The sequence below is a fragment of the Spodoptera frugiperda genome, chromosome 12 (assembly GCF_023101765.2).
Source record: "Spodoptera frugiperda isolate SF20-4 chromosome 12, AGI-APGP_CSIRO_Sfru_2.0, whole genome shotgun sequence".
Lineage (NCBI taxonomy): Eukaryota > Metazoa > Arthropoda > Insecta > Lepidoptera > Noctuidae > Spodoptera > Spodoptera frugiperda.
The window spans coordinates 7243661-7259948 of record NC_064223.1 but is presented as its reverse complement, the minus strand read 5'-3'; the positions used below and the strand labels follow the sequence as shown (position 1 = coordinate 7259948).

Below are 16288 nucleotides of genomic sequence, written 5' to 3'. Positions count from 1 at the left end.
ATCTTCGGGCCACGGTGCATTGTGCCCGCATGCACGTAATGGTGAATCACCTTTGCGATATTTTGTAACGACGAGAATGTATAAAGGTAATCGTTGTATGTAACTCCGATGACAATCTGTTCTGGCTTGGAATTTTTGTAATAAAACTTTTTATGGTTGGTTATATTTTGATTGTTGATTGCTGGTATGGTTTTAGGGCTCATAACCTATTTAAATTTATAATGTAGCTGTCTTTGCTGTTTACTTTAAGTTAAGTATTCTTAAGTATTGCAAAAAATAAACGATTTGTTCGTTGTCTTGATGCAGATGATGTCTTTAGAGGCATTAATTACACTTTTACACATTTTGTAAATGAACTTCAACGTGTTAAATACACGTATCTACAATCTACATATACATAATACTAGAAGTCTCTTAAAAAATGCTTGTTACCCAATTTTAAAGGGTTAATAACTCTTTTAAATTCAAAGAGGTACGTCATGTTTTGGTGTCACAGAAAAGAACCGCAACCAATACGTCAAGAAAGTCAAATCTGACAATCTCAGTGAATTTGGAAATAAAATTGAACATGTGTGAAATTTAAAATGTTATTTTCCTTTTTTACGTGCGTATTATTTTAAAAACAAAACTTCTAATGAATTAATTAAATCTAGGATTTTACAACTGAAAAATCAAATGTGATCAACCCTGGTTCATCTGCAATGGGAACAAATCAAGAAGGCACAAAAAGTAACAAAGGTGCTTATAGTAGAAAAGGTGTGGAAAGTGTATGTCTAGCTATAACTCATTATCTACTTTATCCAGATGAAATACAATTGGTATTTCTTTGACTCGTCAAAATTCTTTGCTTGAAAGAATTGGCGAAGCGTGTTAAGCGACGCTTTGTATTCTTTATCTACCTACTAATACTTAATATTACAGCAATTAAAAATTAAAATAATTACGAAATTGGCGATTACATTTTACACTATGAATAAAGATGTATAAAAGGCCTTTCGTTTCCTCATTTGCATTCATTAGAAGTCAACAAACATGAAAAACAATGTTATCAAGATTACTGATCTGACTAAAATTCCTTCTTTTTAACAGTATTGCAAATATTATTAAAATCTTGTATACTTGTATATGGGTGGAGGAATGGATTATAGTTTATTCTATTTAATTGTTTTAGAGAGATCGACTAATTGATGCCCGTCGCATATCCAAGAGTATTTTGCGTAAAATTTTGGACGATTTGAATGGAAACATGCATTCTCAACGTATTAAAATAAAAAAATCCAATAAGGTGAGATATGAAAGAGCATTTATATCTTATTTAAAAATACAAAAAAATTGAATTATGTATTGTGACAATGTTTTGATTTGTATCAAGTAAATAATTTTACAACACTTATTTCAACATTGTTTTTCCTCTGGTTTTTTCTTAAGTTTTGGAGTTGGTATGATGTCTTAAACAGATTTAGCTGAATGTCGATCCAGATAATAATAATGGCAGTAATTAGCAAATATTGAAAAGTAATATCAAATTACCAAATATTATATATTTTTTAGGATGAGAGTCCCTCCAGGAGGAGGGATCCCAGGAATGAATCACTGCCAAAGTCTGAATCCATGCGCAGTCTCATTATTTGGAATATTACTAAAGCACTAGAAATAAACCCTGACATGGACCTCAGGGTAAGTTAGCTCTGTTTAAAGAAGTCTTAGAAAACTCTTCTTTATCAAGTAAGAAAGAAATTTTGAATTATTTCAAGTGTAAAAAAAGACAGGACAAGAGTAGTGAGTACCAAAGTCAAAGTCAAAATTATTTATTTCAAATAGACCAGGAAGTCACTTTTGAACGTCAAAACCCACATATCTATTTAATAATTAACTAAAATATATTATGATTTTATTGTAACTTTCGTGAGACATACTAAATTAATTATTATGTTATCGGCTTACTCACGTACTGTTTTGACGAGGAACTCGACTAGTTTCAAGCCATGCTAGAGGCTCATATTCATGAGCAGCATTCCGCGACACACGACGCGGCGATCGACATCGACAGTAGCAGCGCGACAATCGCCGCGTCGTGAAACTATTCGAGTTCCTCGTCAAAACATTACGTGAGTAAGCCGATAACATAATAATTAACTAAAATATATTATGATATATCTTTATAATTTATCTTCAGTTACGTAAGTATAACTACATCCTGGTATCAATGTGTAGGGTTCGATTAAGGCAGCGAAGCAGCGCCTGGACAGCGATGCCCGGGACCTGAGCTCCGTTAGCTCGCACCCGGAGCAGCAGCACCTGGTCTGCGCAATCCTCGCCTGGCAGCAGCTCGGACACAGCGATGCGGACAGCCTCTACAGGTGTGACAGCTACCAACATATCTGCTTGTTTGTATGAAGTAGATGTAATAGATAGCTGACCTAAGTACTTGTCTCTACTTTTGGCCAGTTTGCATTGTCAGATTGGACGTTTATATAACAAAAAATCAAATCTTTTCTTTTTGTAATATCAGTGTGGATTCTACACCGCAGAAGATATAATTATGACGTCTATTCTTAAAATTCTAAAAATCAATGGTAATATTTTAGATTTGTTGAACCTGCGACAGTTGCACTTTGCTGTGCAGATAAACGTGTCGATAAAAAGAACCTTGGAGAAAAACCATTTAGTGGTATACGTGAATCAATGAAGTCGACAAATATACATCGAGGGCCCATTAAAAAAGTGTTCGGTATGAAGCCCTCAACTGATGGGAGTTTTGGGTCACACACAAGTGGCCCAGTGGTGAAGTTACCACAGGACACAAAATGTGTTATGCGATTTGAAAGTCAAGGCTCACATCGACAGGTATCAAAGAGTCCAAAACGACCGGAAAGAGACACGATGAATAAAATTGACTTGGTAAGTAATAGTCACACAAGAGAGCAAATAACTTTAAACAATATATACCTACATACCTATCTATTTTGCCTGATAGTAAATAATATAAAACAACAATTATCCTCAGCTATTGGTTCTGTATTGAAAATTCGCAGCCTCATTTCGGCTCGGGTAAACTATCATTTTTTTTCGAAAGGAAATTAACTGTCAATAGTGTTCCGGACGGTGTGGGTCTGTTGCGTCAAACCGCAGCTAATGTTAAATATATTCTGCAGATTTATGTAGGTAAGGCATAGACATGGCCATAATTTTTTTATAATAATTGATTCCACAGGCTTGTTGTTTCGACACTGAATGCTCTGAACGGTTAACTGAGCTAGGTGCGGCGAATAATGAGCTACGTATCCGCGCTGGTCAGCTTGCTCAGCGAGAAGCCGAGAGAGTCCAGCTGCTGGAGCGCGCTGAAGCCGCATGGAGGGACCTTGAGTCAGGCTACCAAAAGCGGCTGCAACTAGCTGCAGAAAGAGAAGAGGACATTGCCAAACAAGTTTGAGAATTTTAATACTGTAGTGGTTGCTTATACATATTTACCTGTCTATTTAGCTATGATGGGGGCGAATGTGTAATTAAAAGCACTTTAAAAATGTATGATGATAAACTTATTGAGTTCATTGCGAAATCAGAAGTTTAGTTTATAACATTGTTATAATATGAAATATGACATCCTTTCAGATACAAAAATTAATGGATGATAGGAACGAATATAAGATTTCTTCTAATAATTTAGTGAAGGACTTGAAAGAAAGGGGAGATATTGTTGAGTCAATGCGAGGAAATTTATCAAATTTAGAGAAGGAAATATGCGAAAAAGCTTGCATGAAGCTGAAACTCAGTGAAGAGGCAGCAAAAGGCGAAGCTGTCTTAGTGGAAGAACAATGCAAATTGACGCAATACGAACGAGACCTTTTGGTAAAGATTTCTTGACCTTCTATACTAAAATACGAGTAGACGAACTTGACATTGACTGACCGAGCAATGTTGTTTTCGTCTGATCAATACCAGTATTTATTTGTGTGGTTTAACTTAGTTCAAAGAAGAACAAACTCGTCGCAAGCTACTAACGTTGGAGAACGAAGTTGACTCTGCGCGTGCTTTGACCTGCGAAGCGGAGCGGGCGATGCGCGCGGAGCTGAGCGCGCTGCGCGAGCAAATAGGAGAGGTCTCTAAGGAGCTACTGCAAGTGGACGAGGAGAATTTAAAAATCAACCAAGAGGTACGCTTTATACAACTTTTTAATTATGTGTATGACTCATAAAATGTAAGTCTACGAGAGTAAGTACCTCGGTGTATCTGAATATCGGTAAGGTATCTGAATTAATATCATTGTTTGCAATGCATAGGTAGGTAATAATTAAAATTTCGTTTTAGCCAAGAACATCTAATTCGGTTTGTCCTAAGACCTAGGTTTTGTTAGTTTAGTAGTTGTAAATGGGATTGTCGAACCAAAGAAAGTCGAATCATTTTACACGGCAAGAAAAATGTCTTTTTGGTAAATATCATATTCGTTATGCTACTTTATTTTAACGTCATTGATTTTCGTCTGCGCCTGTTCAGAATCTAATAACAATTCACGTGTATGGAGCTTCTTATCATTATTCTGTAACACCCCTGTTCTTTGTCAATTTTCGTTGTTGTTCTTACATAAATGTACTTATAAATCGATCAAGTTAATATTGAGAAAGGTGGGAAAAAGTATTTTTAAAGGTGTTACACACATCCTTCTTGCTTTCAAAGGCTGAGAATGACTGCCATTAAGGGAATTTTATATTCGTCTAGCTATTTCGCAAGAAAACAGGCTTGACTTATATTATTTTTATAATATTGTTTTCGCATTCGAATTAACTACGACGGAATATATTTCTTTGGTGCCTGATCAAAATTACATAGCAACCATACTATTAAATTAATTTATATGCGTATGAATTCAATGTGTCAGGTTTCGTGTTCGATCTTGTCATTGGTAAAAGGTGGCTTTCAATAATTTTGATGTACTTTTACCCACGACTTGGTGTGCTTGGAATGATGAATTCTGGCATTTTGAAAAAATATTTTCTAAGTTATATTCCACAGCTGCAGCAAACATCATCAGAAAGGACTCAGTACGAAGTTATGTTTATAGAGAACTTAATTTTTTTCCGTGGTTAAAAAAAATAAACAATCCCACAGGGTTTTAAACATAAAGTACGATATAAACTATCCTATGTCCTTCCGTAGGTCTCATAGCATCGTTATGACGAATTTTAATCAAATAGGTTCAGTGGTTCAATTCGCATATTTCCCGTTCCCGTCGAATTTCCGAAAAACTATTTATCGAACTTTTTGTGTTGTAGACTATATCTTAAATCGGTTGAATGGTATAATAAATAATGATAAAACTATGGTTTAAAAAACCGACTTGAAAAACATAAATCAAAAATAAAATGAATACATTTTACTCAGTACTTACCCACGACCCCACTACTATACGAAGTAGGATTCTAATAGTTTGTCACTTCTGTTTTTACCTGTAAAATATCAATTTATCTTATAATAAAACAGTAAAACTTTAATGTTTTGAGAAACAAGCTTCATATGACAATCGTACCTGCGTTACCAAAATTATACCTAGTTAAGATTATTGAAATATTTAATCTACCGACCAAATCTATTTTTATACACTGATGAATCATGCAGAACACCGCTGTTTTATTTGTTTTGATACTATAATAGCTTGAATATATTTATTTGTATAGATATTACCAATTCTCAATCTCCGAAATCAACAAACCAGTTTAAGAAAAATCACAGGGTTGAACTAGTATTAATTTATTTGAGCATGGATTTTTTTGCAAAAGAATGAAAATATATAGGTAAAGGAAGTTATAAATGGTTATATGGTATATAAATGGTTTTTAATCGATAAGAATCTGCCGTCGCTGGCGTCGAGGTGCCCGGAGGTTTAAAACTGCATACCCTCATATATGAGGGGTTCAAAACCTATCAATACCGATGTCACATTTTCCAAGTTATATGAACTTTCTAAAATGATTTTGACACCACTGAAACGGTGAAGGTAAAAATGGTCAGCAAACCTAGGCTTAAAATTTCTAATTATAAGTTTGAAATCACTAGCTCGCACTGAGCAAGCCTGGTAATTAATGCTCACACCTTCTCCGTGTGAGAAGAGACTTTTTATCAGCAGTGGCCACTTATAGGCTGTTGATGTGATGTGTCTAACACCTTAATCACATAATGGGAATTTTCCACCTTACAGTGAACAAAATGTATATAAGCCATAATTAAAATGTCGCTGTACCTATCTACCTGACTTTTTAACAGCGATAAATCGTACCCAGAGTCCCCAGGGTAATGAGTTATGTATTTCTTTACCGTAAACAATTCACAGACGAGTCAGCCGTCGAAATATAGCGACTAATTGGTAATTAATAACCTTGTGCTGCTATTTAGATTAGATTAAATTATTGTCATTAAAGCATGATTCTGCGTTTTTAATATTATATTGTTATACATACTACATACATAGATATATATGTCGCTATCTGTTATCAGAAGATAAAAAAATATAAAGGAATTTTGAGAGAACTCTGTATGGGAATGAAATGCGATCGTTATAGGAAGGATTAATTTTTCAGAATGAGCAACTACGACAAGAGAAAATGGAAATGGTGGAAGATTTAGAGGGATGCAAGGTTTTGTGCGAGAATAGGATGAAGGACCGGCTGGATGAGTTGGCGAAGAAGAAGGAGATGTTAAAAGGAGTGAAGGAACAAGTGTTGGAATGTCGGTGCCAGCTGCCGGTCGACGAGACCGTGGAAGTAAAGCGCACGCCCTCTCTAGTCGCCATGTGCCGATGCGCACCTGAAGATAAGTTACTGGTAAATAATATTTTGTTTATCAAAATGTCATTATGTCGTTCGGCTTGTCCAAACTATTCATGTCTTTATTTCTTTTATAAAACTCTTCATTATGTAATTTAAGTAAGAAATTATGATGTGAGTAGGATTTAAAAAAAAAATACTATTAGCATTGGGGGTTAAAAACATGCATAATCTTACATCTTAAGCCAATACATTGTACAGTTAAACTATACATAGATGTTATGTCATGACCTCTCTACTACCTCCCGTGACTTCTACTCTTATATAGGAAATAAGTACTTTAAATTATATACTAGGTTCCTACCTACCTACCTATCTACTTCTTACAAATAATCTTAATATTTCACAATTAGTTCACTTTCCTTTTTCAGCAAAAAGGGTGTATCATCGTGACATTTGCTTTTGTTTGGAATGGATGATGACTAACTGTTGTCCGTCGTATTGATTAATTAAACAAAACTATTAGGTGGCCTAACAAAATTTCGAATATTTATAAGTTAGAATATTTTTGTAGACAATGAAGAAAAATTAAATATTCTTATTGTAAACCAATAAACATGTATTAACACTACATTATTTTCATATGCAGGAATCGTGTTCGTGCACGTCTTTGCGAAGCAGGTTATTGTCCAACTTGTTGGCCGACTTGTTCGGAGGCCTGCAGACCGAGCTAGGCGGCTCGGGGTCACAGATGCCGTGTCAACTGCTCAAGTGTCTCGATGACAAACATAACTGGGATAAAGCCAGCACCGTCAAGACCAATTTAAGAAATTTCTTCTCGAAATTATTAATGGGTGAACTTGATATTGCTATTGCCACATCTATTGAAAATTATCATGCAAAGGTAAAACATGTACTGATATTAGAGTCTCATTTATTGTCTCTCACATTTTATAAAAAGTTACACTATTTATTTTTATGTCTGCAGTGGGTGGGTGAATCGTGTGCTGACGTTGCAAAGATGACACCGGGTCCTGACGATGACGTGACCGAGGGATGGGAGCAGAGGGCGCTAGAGAAACGTGCTCAGAAGATGGCAACGCAACTTGCTGAACAATTGTTCCAAGAACGAGCTGAACAACTGACTCAGAAAGCCAAAGACATTGTTACGTCAGGCCCACCGCCATGTGAATGTGGCCCACGTATTAAAACAGAAGGTGAATGCTGACAGCATAATACTCTACTCATTAACTTTTAATTAACAAGAAAGAGAAGCAATTATGATACAATGATAATGTCAGACCTTATCACCAAAACAGTTTTCTAGACGACCTCTGTAGGGATAAGAAAATACGATAATCGTAAACCTTGGCGTAATACGTACATTAAATATTAATATTTGACTGACTGACCGACAAAAATAAGTGCACAGAGCATTTTTGAACGAATTACTATGACTAATTTAGGGAAATTATTTCTAGCTGCGGCTTTCCCGTGCTTGATGCCACCGAACTCGCCGTTTAACCCTGGCCATCTTGTCGTCAATCGACAGACTACTGACTCTACACCAGCTTTCTGGAGGCGCACCATACAGGATGTAACGCAGCTTAGACTTCAAATAGAAGACCTTAAAAAGGTTAGAAACCATTCATTAACTTTGAACGGTGAACGCTATAGAAAACAAAATAAATGGTTCTACTTATATCTATTACTATTACTTAAACTAATATCTATAAGTATACGAAGATAACTATCTCATAAGTTCTATTGGAAAATTGAAGTCAATAAGTCATGTGACCAACTTTAAATATAGTTTCCTAAAGATGGTTTCCTTCCTTCTGAGTGAGTTAACGATTTTAAAAAATAGGACAGTCCCACGATCATCTTGAATGGTTTTCAATTCAATTTCTAAATTCCAGCAGATATGAATACCGTCCTCCGTTCTTGAGCTTTCATCCTTCACGTTACAAATCACAGTATCTTAGAAAGTACATATAACTCGGAAGTCACAGAAGCGGGCGTCTTAAACCTCCGGGCCATCACGACAGCCATCATCTTTTCATCCTTCACATGTTAATTAATGAACACGTGCACCATTATATCAAGCAAAATGTTGTGATAACACACTTGCCTAGTTCATATTATAATCAATCAAATAACGTTATTAATTAAATACAATTTTATTTTTGAGATATAATAATTATATTAGAATTAACTTAAAGTTTTCCGTCCAGGAAATAACCAGTTTTATTGACCATTATTTCAAAGAATATTGGGATCTCTTTTCATCCTAACATTCGTTATTTTTAAACAGCAAACAAATTAACAAGGAAGACACAAATGTAATTTATTTTTATATTTGTTTATAATTACAGGACAGCATAAAGAAGGAAGATTTGAAACAAATGGAAGAGAAAATTTTCAAAATAGTTAAAGAAGCTTCGGTAAACTATAATTTATAGCATATTTTAATTTATTAATTAGGTATATTCATTTACCACATTATTTATTCTTTAAGGTCATAGAAAACGAAGACTCTTCACTTGTCTCCAATTTACCCGGAAATACTAATAAAAAGGAGCCTAAAATTCAAAAAAATGGCCACTCCAGAGACAATTCTCCGAAAAGCATAGTTCGAAATAACGTAAAAAAGAAGAATTTTGATCCAAATATTTATTCTAGAAAAACATCTATTTATGAAAAACCTACCAAACAAAGTAAAAAGCATCTTCACAGTCAATCTTTTGCAGTTAATTTATGTTTATGTGGATCACAAAAAAATAGTAAACAATTCCAGAACTCCCATAATGATGTAAAATCTCAATCATGGAGACAAAATCCAGTTAAAGAAATACTACCTCAAGCTTCTGTTGCCAAACACATAAAACCGATTAACGTAGACCTTCTTGCCCCTGAACTGGACGAAAGCTCTAAGAAGACACCAGGACCTTGTGGTAACACATGCAAATGTTTCCACAATGTACCATCCACTACTTCAATAGATAAACTTTTGGATACATTAGCCAAATGGAAATGTGATTTGGCTGAAACTCAAGACATGAAAAATATTAAAAGCAGTTTAAGTGAATATTCAAAGACAGCCATCAAGGACTCTATGCGATTTAGTAACCATAACGACTCTAAAATTAATTTATCACCATCAAATGCAAGTAACAAAAATCAAGAAAAGGAAAGTCATATTCGTAAAGAAATACTTGCAGAAACTGCCAACCAACAACATGAAAAACAGGTTAGAGAGTCCATTTTAAATACTGAATCAGAATATATGGGAGCTGTTAATTTAGATAAAAGTAACGAAAATTGCAAATGTATCCCTAATATTGAACTTGCATTGACCAACAATCAAAAAAAAAGTAGAGCAACTACAGACAATTCTGAATACACATGTATAAATACACACACTGCTTGTGAATGTAGAATATACCAAGAAATGCAAAAAGATCATAAAAGATCTCAGACAGATGAAATGTTCAAAGTACAATTAGAAACCAATCAGTGTCAAGTGGCTCAAACAAAAGATATTCCAGAATTAACGAAAAATAACCTTTCAAAAACTTGCACTCAAGCAAGAACCCCAAACGACATGAAACGAAAGTCAGACATGAATGATCATACACCAAACACAGAATTATTATCGAATAATGGTGAATATTACATACAATTTTTGGGCGTAACTTTAGATGACTTAAATAATAAGAAAATAAAGAGGACAATAAAAGATAATCCCGATGACGGATTAAGTTCCAGGGATAAATACGACGAACATCGACGAAAAGTATCAAATAAGTCATCAAATTTTGAACCAAAACTAAAGATGAATTGCGAAGCGAATGGGTGTAACAATGGTGCAAAGTGTGAATGTAATGCTAAACTTGAAGAAATTAAAGGTTTTATGACTAACTTTTTCACTCATAAGACGAAATTTCGATATAAAGATGAAGCCCTTGATTCACAAAGTTTTAAATCCAACGAGAATAATTTGGAACCTTGCGTATGTTGCAATACATACAATATAGATGATTCTAAGGAATTAGAAGTTAATGCTTTCCATTTATTGGAGGACCATCTGAAAGGGAAATTAGAAGAATTCAAATCATTTTCTTGTAAATCTTCGTGCATACCACCGGAAGAAGAAGAGAAACTTTTTTCAGCTATTTTACAGAGAGTCAAGCAAGTAATTTCAGATTGTGCCAATGAAATGAAATGCGCTTGTCCAGCAGGCATGACCAATAATGGTAGTTGGAACAGAGCTTACGGTCTTTTACAAGAATATTTAAAAATTAAAATTAAACGTGTTCAATGTCTCTGTATTTTAGACGATAAAAAAGAAGTTATATTACCAGAAATTTTGGATAAAGTTTGTACCTTAATAGAAAGTGATTTCCAACGTTTGAAGGATATTTGTAAATGTAAAAATATTACTGACACTCATAAAAAAACCGTACGCATCGAAGACGTTCTAGTATCAACTAATGAATGTCCAGAAAAAGATATTGAACAAATAATGTATGATAAAGAAATTCAAAACTGCTATGTTGTTCCAAAATTATCAAAACAGAATTCGAACAAGTCTATGATTCTTACAGAAAATACATCGTTACAAGTATTTCCTTATTTCGGAATGGAAGCCAAATCGTGTAACGCCATGGAAATAGACTGTAAAAACGCACAAACTACGGAAACGGACTATATCGATACCGATACAAAATCTAATGGAGTTATATTTAATACATGTGACTGTTGCTTCAACACAGGTCATGTAGATTTTCTTAAACATCCGGATAGGTTTGGAACTAAAGGGGTGTTTGTTGATCTACCTGCGGATGAAATGGTTGATACGGATGATATAGCTCAAGGTGACACAGACCAGAAGCCGTCAAAAGTAAATGTCTCACGCAGAATAAACAGCACAAAACCTATACCACAATTAGAACGTACAGAAACGAATGAAAATGAGAATAAACATACAGTACTGGAGGAAAACAAAGAAGCTCCTCGTCCATCTTATATAGGCTATACAGTGGATTGCTGTTGTGATGCCTACCTTGGATCGTGTGTCTGCATGAAGTCCGTTGTAAACGCAAATCATGATAAAATTAATAGTCTTTGGAAAGGTTTCCTAGATATAAAGACCAATGATCAAAATTATTCCTACATAATGAACGGCACCCAAAACAAACGTAATGATGCTGGTGTAAATTGTCCTCTAATTATTAAGACGGAAACAAAAGAAGAACCAAACTCATTAGAACAAAATTATGAAATAACTACACGTGACACTGAAGTAAACGCAAAAGCTGGAGATGGTTTGGTTTTGAAATATTCTCATGAGAATCTTGAATCTGTTAACGCTACAGCTAATACATTTGAAGAAAATATGAGCTTAGGAACTCTTTACTCTTATAATGAAAATGTATTGGAATGGTATGAATACCCCGCTCCAATGTCGTCAGGAAGATCAAATGCCGCTAAGCTCGCGAATTCTATTTTCTACCCGGGACAACCCATTGACAGTCATTATGATAAGTATGCTTCACTTAATGTAAACGACTCCTTTAAACCGCCTCAACCTTGTAATTGTGATTGTGATAAGGTTCCCATTTGCCACGTCAAAATGTTGGTGGAGAATATCGAGAAAAATCTCATAGAATCCAAATGCACGTGTGACTCTTTGATATCAAAAGCATGCCCAGTGCATTCCAAAAAAAATTGTTAAGATTGCTTCTATAGTGTCTTGTTATGGATAATTAAATTAATTAATGTTCTAATTTATAGCTCCTGTTCCAAAATTTTATGATTGAAGCCTAAAATAAATGTTACAATAGTCATTTGTATTATTTTATCAGTTTCATTTTGCTGTTTCCTTGCGTTTTTGACATTATAAAATATTAAATAAAATATCTAGTAACATATTATCTCAATGATATTTCTTTTTAAATTGCATTTTGTAGGCTACCTCCTATCATATAGCTTTTACATTTTCCCACCCTTCAGAAAAACTGTGAAAGGTAACAAACATTTAACAACAACAAACACAACTATATCCTGACTTTTCGGAATTTTAACATTAAACAGTGCATATTATTTTCAAAGTTGATGGTCGTTAAATATAAGATATAGGATAAATGCACTATTTATAAATTAATGATGATAAGATGTCCCCATGCATTTATTTTATTACGTATTTATTATTATTATTTATGTATTATATTATGGCCCATTACTGTTATTGTAAACTCACGGTCTGTTTAAAAGCATGTCCTTCTTAAATGCAAAATTTAATGGGTGTGATGGTGGGCCATCGTGACGAATGCTCCCTGTGTAGCCAATTCTTAGGATAATAGTTACTACATTTCGTAATGAAGACTTTCTAAAGGTATTATACATTTAGCACCTCTGCGTCACGGTTATCTGAAGATAACACGTTTATTGATATCAAGCTAGTAATATGCTTCGTTTCGCTTCGTCACGATTTCTATGCATTTATTTTCATGTCCTTGATGAACGTCCACTTGATACTTAATTTATAACAGGCTGATGAACTTTACGTTTTACTTACATCATGTAGGTACTTAATTATTCTAATTTTATACTATTTTCTTACTGCTGCACTCAGAGACACTTAATGATTACTTAAACTATTCTTTAGTAACGAATTTGTTCCGAAAACAATTGCTAAGGACATTATATTAAGTAACCATTAAATGACCCTGAGTACGACTGTTAAGTTTCAGTAGCTCCTAAGTTGTAAATGAGTCCGATTTTTGGTTTTGATCAAAATATATTGAGTATTCAATGAGACATTTTTTGTATAACTCTACTTGGTATTAATTAAACTATTTTCGTCTCTTACAAATCTGCGGTAAATAAAATCTTTTAAAAAATAACAATATTGAATTACGTAAAAATATGCCTAATATGATTAATTGTTTGAGTCAGCAAATACTTTGCGTATTTCTGTTCAGATAGGTTAAATAAATTATTACGTTTAATGCTTTAATCATTATCTAACTTTCTTGAATGACTATCGATATTGGTACCGATTGAAATCTCGCAATCGTATAGTTTGGAATTAGTCATCAATTGTTTTAAAAAGCCTTCATCTTAATTGTCAGGCTTTTACGAAATTTCTAATACAATATTAAACTACAGATTAATATGACAATGATGAAAGAATGTATGGTAAACCTTATACTAAAGTGTTGTACCACCATTTACATTATCCAACTTCCTTCTTTGTAAGAGGTACCTGTTTATCCTAATTAAGTTATTTGAAGTCTGTCCAATATGTACTTTTTACTATTCTCCCTTATTGACGTCATTATGTTGTCATATTTATCATTTAATTCAATTAGATTTAATCATCCATTCAATTTTATAACATCCACACACGCATACTCAAGAATCAGTGTACTACGTGACGTTATGCAGAAAAGATTATATTTTATGTTTTAGTTAATATTTTTAACTAGGCAAATTCTATAACTGCGATTATCCTGTGGTATCGCAGATCGTAGAACACAGATCTTGGCGAGACACAATGTGTTTTCTATTGTGTCTAATATACTGACCGACAAGAGGTCAAACACCGAGTTGCAGGACCCTCCTGAGTTTTCAATGACCTGCTATCGTGCATACCATATGGCAAACTCACTTCCCCTACAAGGGAGGTATTTATCGCAAACAGTGGATGACATCTGGCTGCTGATGAATAGCATTTTGTGCTAAAATTAAGTTGTAAGCGTATTCTTAACACAGAAAACATACTTTTGATTAACAGCTGTTGGTCGATACTTGGTCGCTTTGGATAATATTTAGGTACATTGCATTGATTTATATTTAGTAGTGAAAAAGAGGCTATTAAAACTAACCATTTGCACCTTGTTATAAGAAGTGTGTATATGACTACAATCAACTCGCAGATGGAACACGTAGCAAAAACAATTGGGAGAAAACTTGTACAACATGGTTAATCCGGCAATTTTTAGCTTTACCTACAGTGGATGCCGAAAATATCAGCAATAGATCTGGAAATACTGGCTGTGCAGAGCAACGAACATAGTGTTTGAATAGACCAATCTGCACTGCGTCAGCGGAGTTGATTACTGTATCCTAGTTTACACAAAAGGTCTGACCCCTATCCAGATTTGTGGATAACATAAAAATATTGTCGCATCGCTATTCAAAATCTAGGAATTTAATTAAAAAAAATACAATAGATCTACGACCTTCACTTCGTTGATAAAAAGTGAGTATTGTAATTGAGATTACAAAAAAAAATATGCATCTCATCCTTACATGTTATACTAGCATATTACGATTAGGTAAGCCCAAAAATGCATTATTCTCTATGAGTTAATTTGAACACTCTTTACAAATACGGCATTAGAACAGAAGCGCGCGGCGTGTCCGTAACATTCCTAGACAACCTGCAACATTACAGCTACATGGAGCTGTTCACACAGAATTTAATACTTATCCTCCATACTTCCATACTTTAATTTTTCTGTTCTCATTGAAATATTTAGTTGTATTATGCTTCTGTAGACGAGTACTACATACTTTTAGTTTCATTTAAATCATATGAGTGATCGCTATACTGTATAAGTAGATATAAATAGCGGAGATGACACTAAACAATAGACGCAGCTGGCTAGGTTATCAGGTCGTATCTCCCAGTGATGGTACATTGATAACTAAGTAAAGTTTAATGTTTACTTTGTTCTCGATATCTTCCTACTTGTCTCCGTTATCGGCCGTGATTTTTATTGTTGAGTGCACATAATAAAATTGCACAAAAATGCACGGAATTTTTAGTTAGAAAATAATAAATCTTGTTGTTATCAGCTAATCGTTTATTTTCTGCACGGAGAGTGAGTGTCTTGCGTATAACAAGAAAACTATCAGTGTCAAAATTAAAATGGAAGTTGAGAACATAACTCATTCATAAATTCATTTGGTGGTAGGCTTCGGCCGACGGCATTATGACCACCCACCGAGCAAAACCGTGTCGCCAAGCGGCCTAGCCGTGTTCCGCCACGATGCTCGGTGACGCCGTATGAGAGGATGGGTCGAAGTGTTTGTTCCACTATGGGTAGACCGATCTGGCGCGCGCTGGTGTGGCTGCATCGGGTGGCCAGTCGCGGAGGGTAGCGGGATCCGAGGCACGGTGCACCGCTGGCCGACCGCAGATAGTTGGGGGCCCAATTAGCGTGCTAGCCACACGTGAAAGGCTGCCCCGCCATCTAGCGAAAAATCCCATGAATACGCCATCGTGCCGGTTGGCGACCGGACGAGAGGGCCCGATGGATATTCATGGGGGGCTCGGGCGTCCCCGCAGTCTCCAGGCTGGTTTCCCAATGATGTAGCTAACTGCAGTGCGCGTCTGGGGTCGCCTGTGTGGAGGAACATTTCACTGCCATCCTCTCCGCAACCTTACACTCCTACCATGAGAACAAGAGAAAAGAAAAGGGTACAACAGCGGCTGCACTCCCTCCCTCAAAGTGCAC

At 35.0% G+C, this 16288-nt stretch overlaps 1 protein-coding gene across 1 annotated transcript in view; it reads left to right on the top strand.

The window, feature by feature from the left end:
• The first annotated feature begins 539 nt into the window (after positions 1–539).
• Positions 540–16288, top strand: part of LOC118262269 (uncharacterized) — a 31086-nt gene continuing 15337 nt past the window's right edge. Inside the window, exons 1-14 of the mRNA XM_035573468.2 lie at positions 540–767; positions 1172–1285; positions 1552–1677; positions 2215–2360; positions 2589–2901; positions 3215–3427; positions 3613–3849; positions 3968–4153; positions 6573–6815; positions 7408–7662; positions 7747–7975; positions 8240–8394; positions 9134–9202; positions 9277–12490. Coding sequence (XP_035429361.2) covers positions 702–767; positions 1172–1285; positions 1552–1677; positions 2215–2360; positions 2589–2901; positions 3215–3427; positions 3613–3849; positions 3968–4153; positions 6573–6815; positions 7408–7662; positions 7747–7975; positions 8240–8394; positions 9134–9202; positions 9277–12490 — 5566 coding nt within the window. The 5' untranslated portion in view covers positions 540–701. The remainder of the gene's footprint in view (positions 768–1171; positions 1286–1551; positions 1678–2214; positions 2361–2588; positions 2902–3214; positions 3428–3612; positions 3850–3967; positions 4154–6572; positions 6816–7407; positions 7663–7746; positions 7976–8239; positions 8395–9133; positions 9203–9276; positions 12491–16288) is intronic.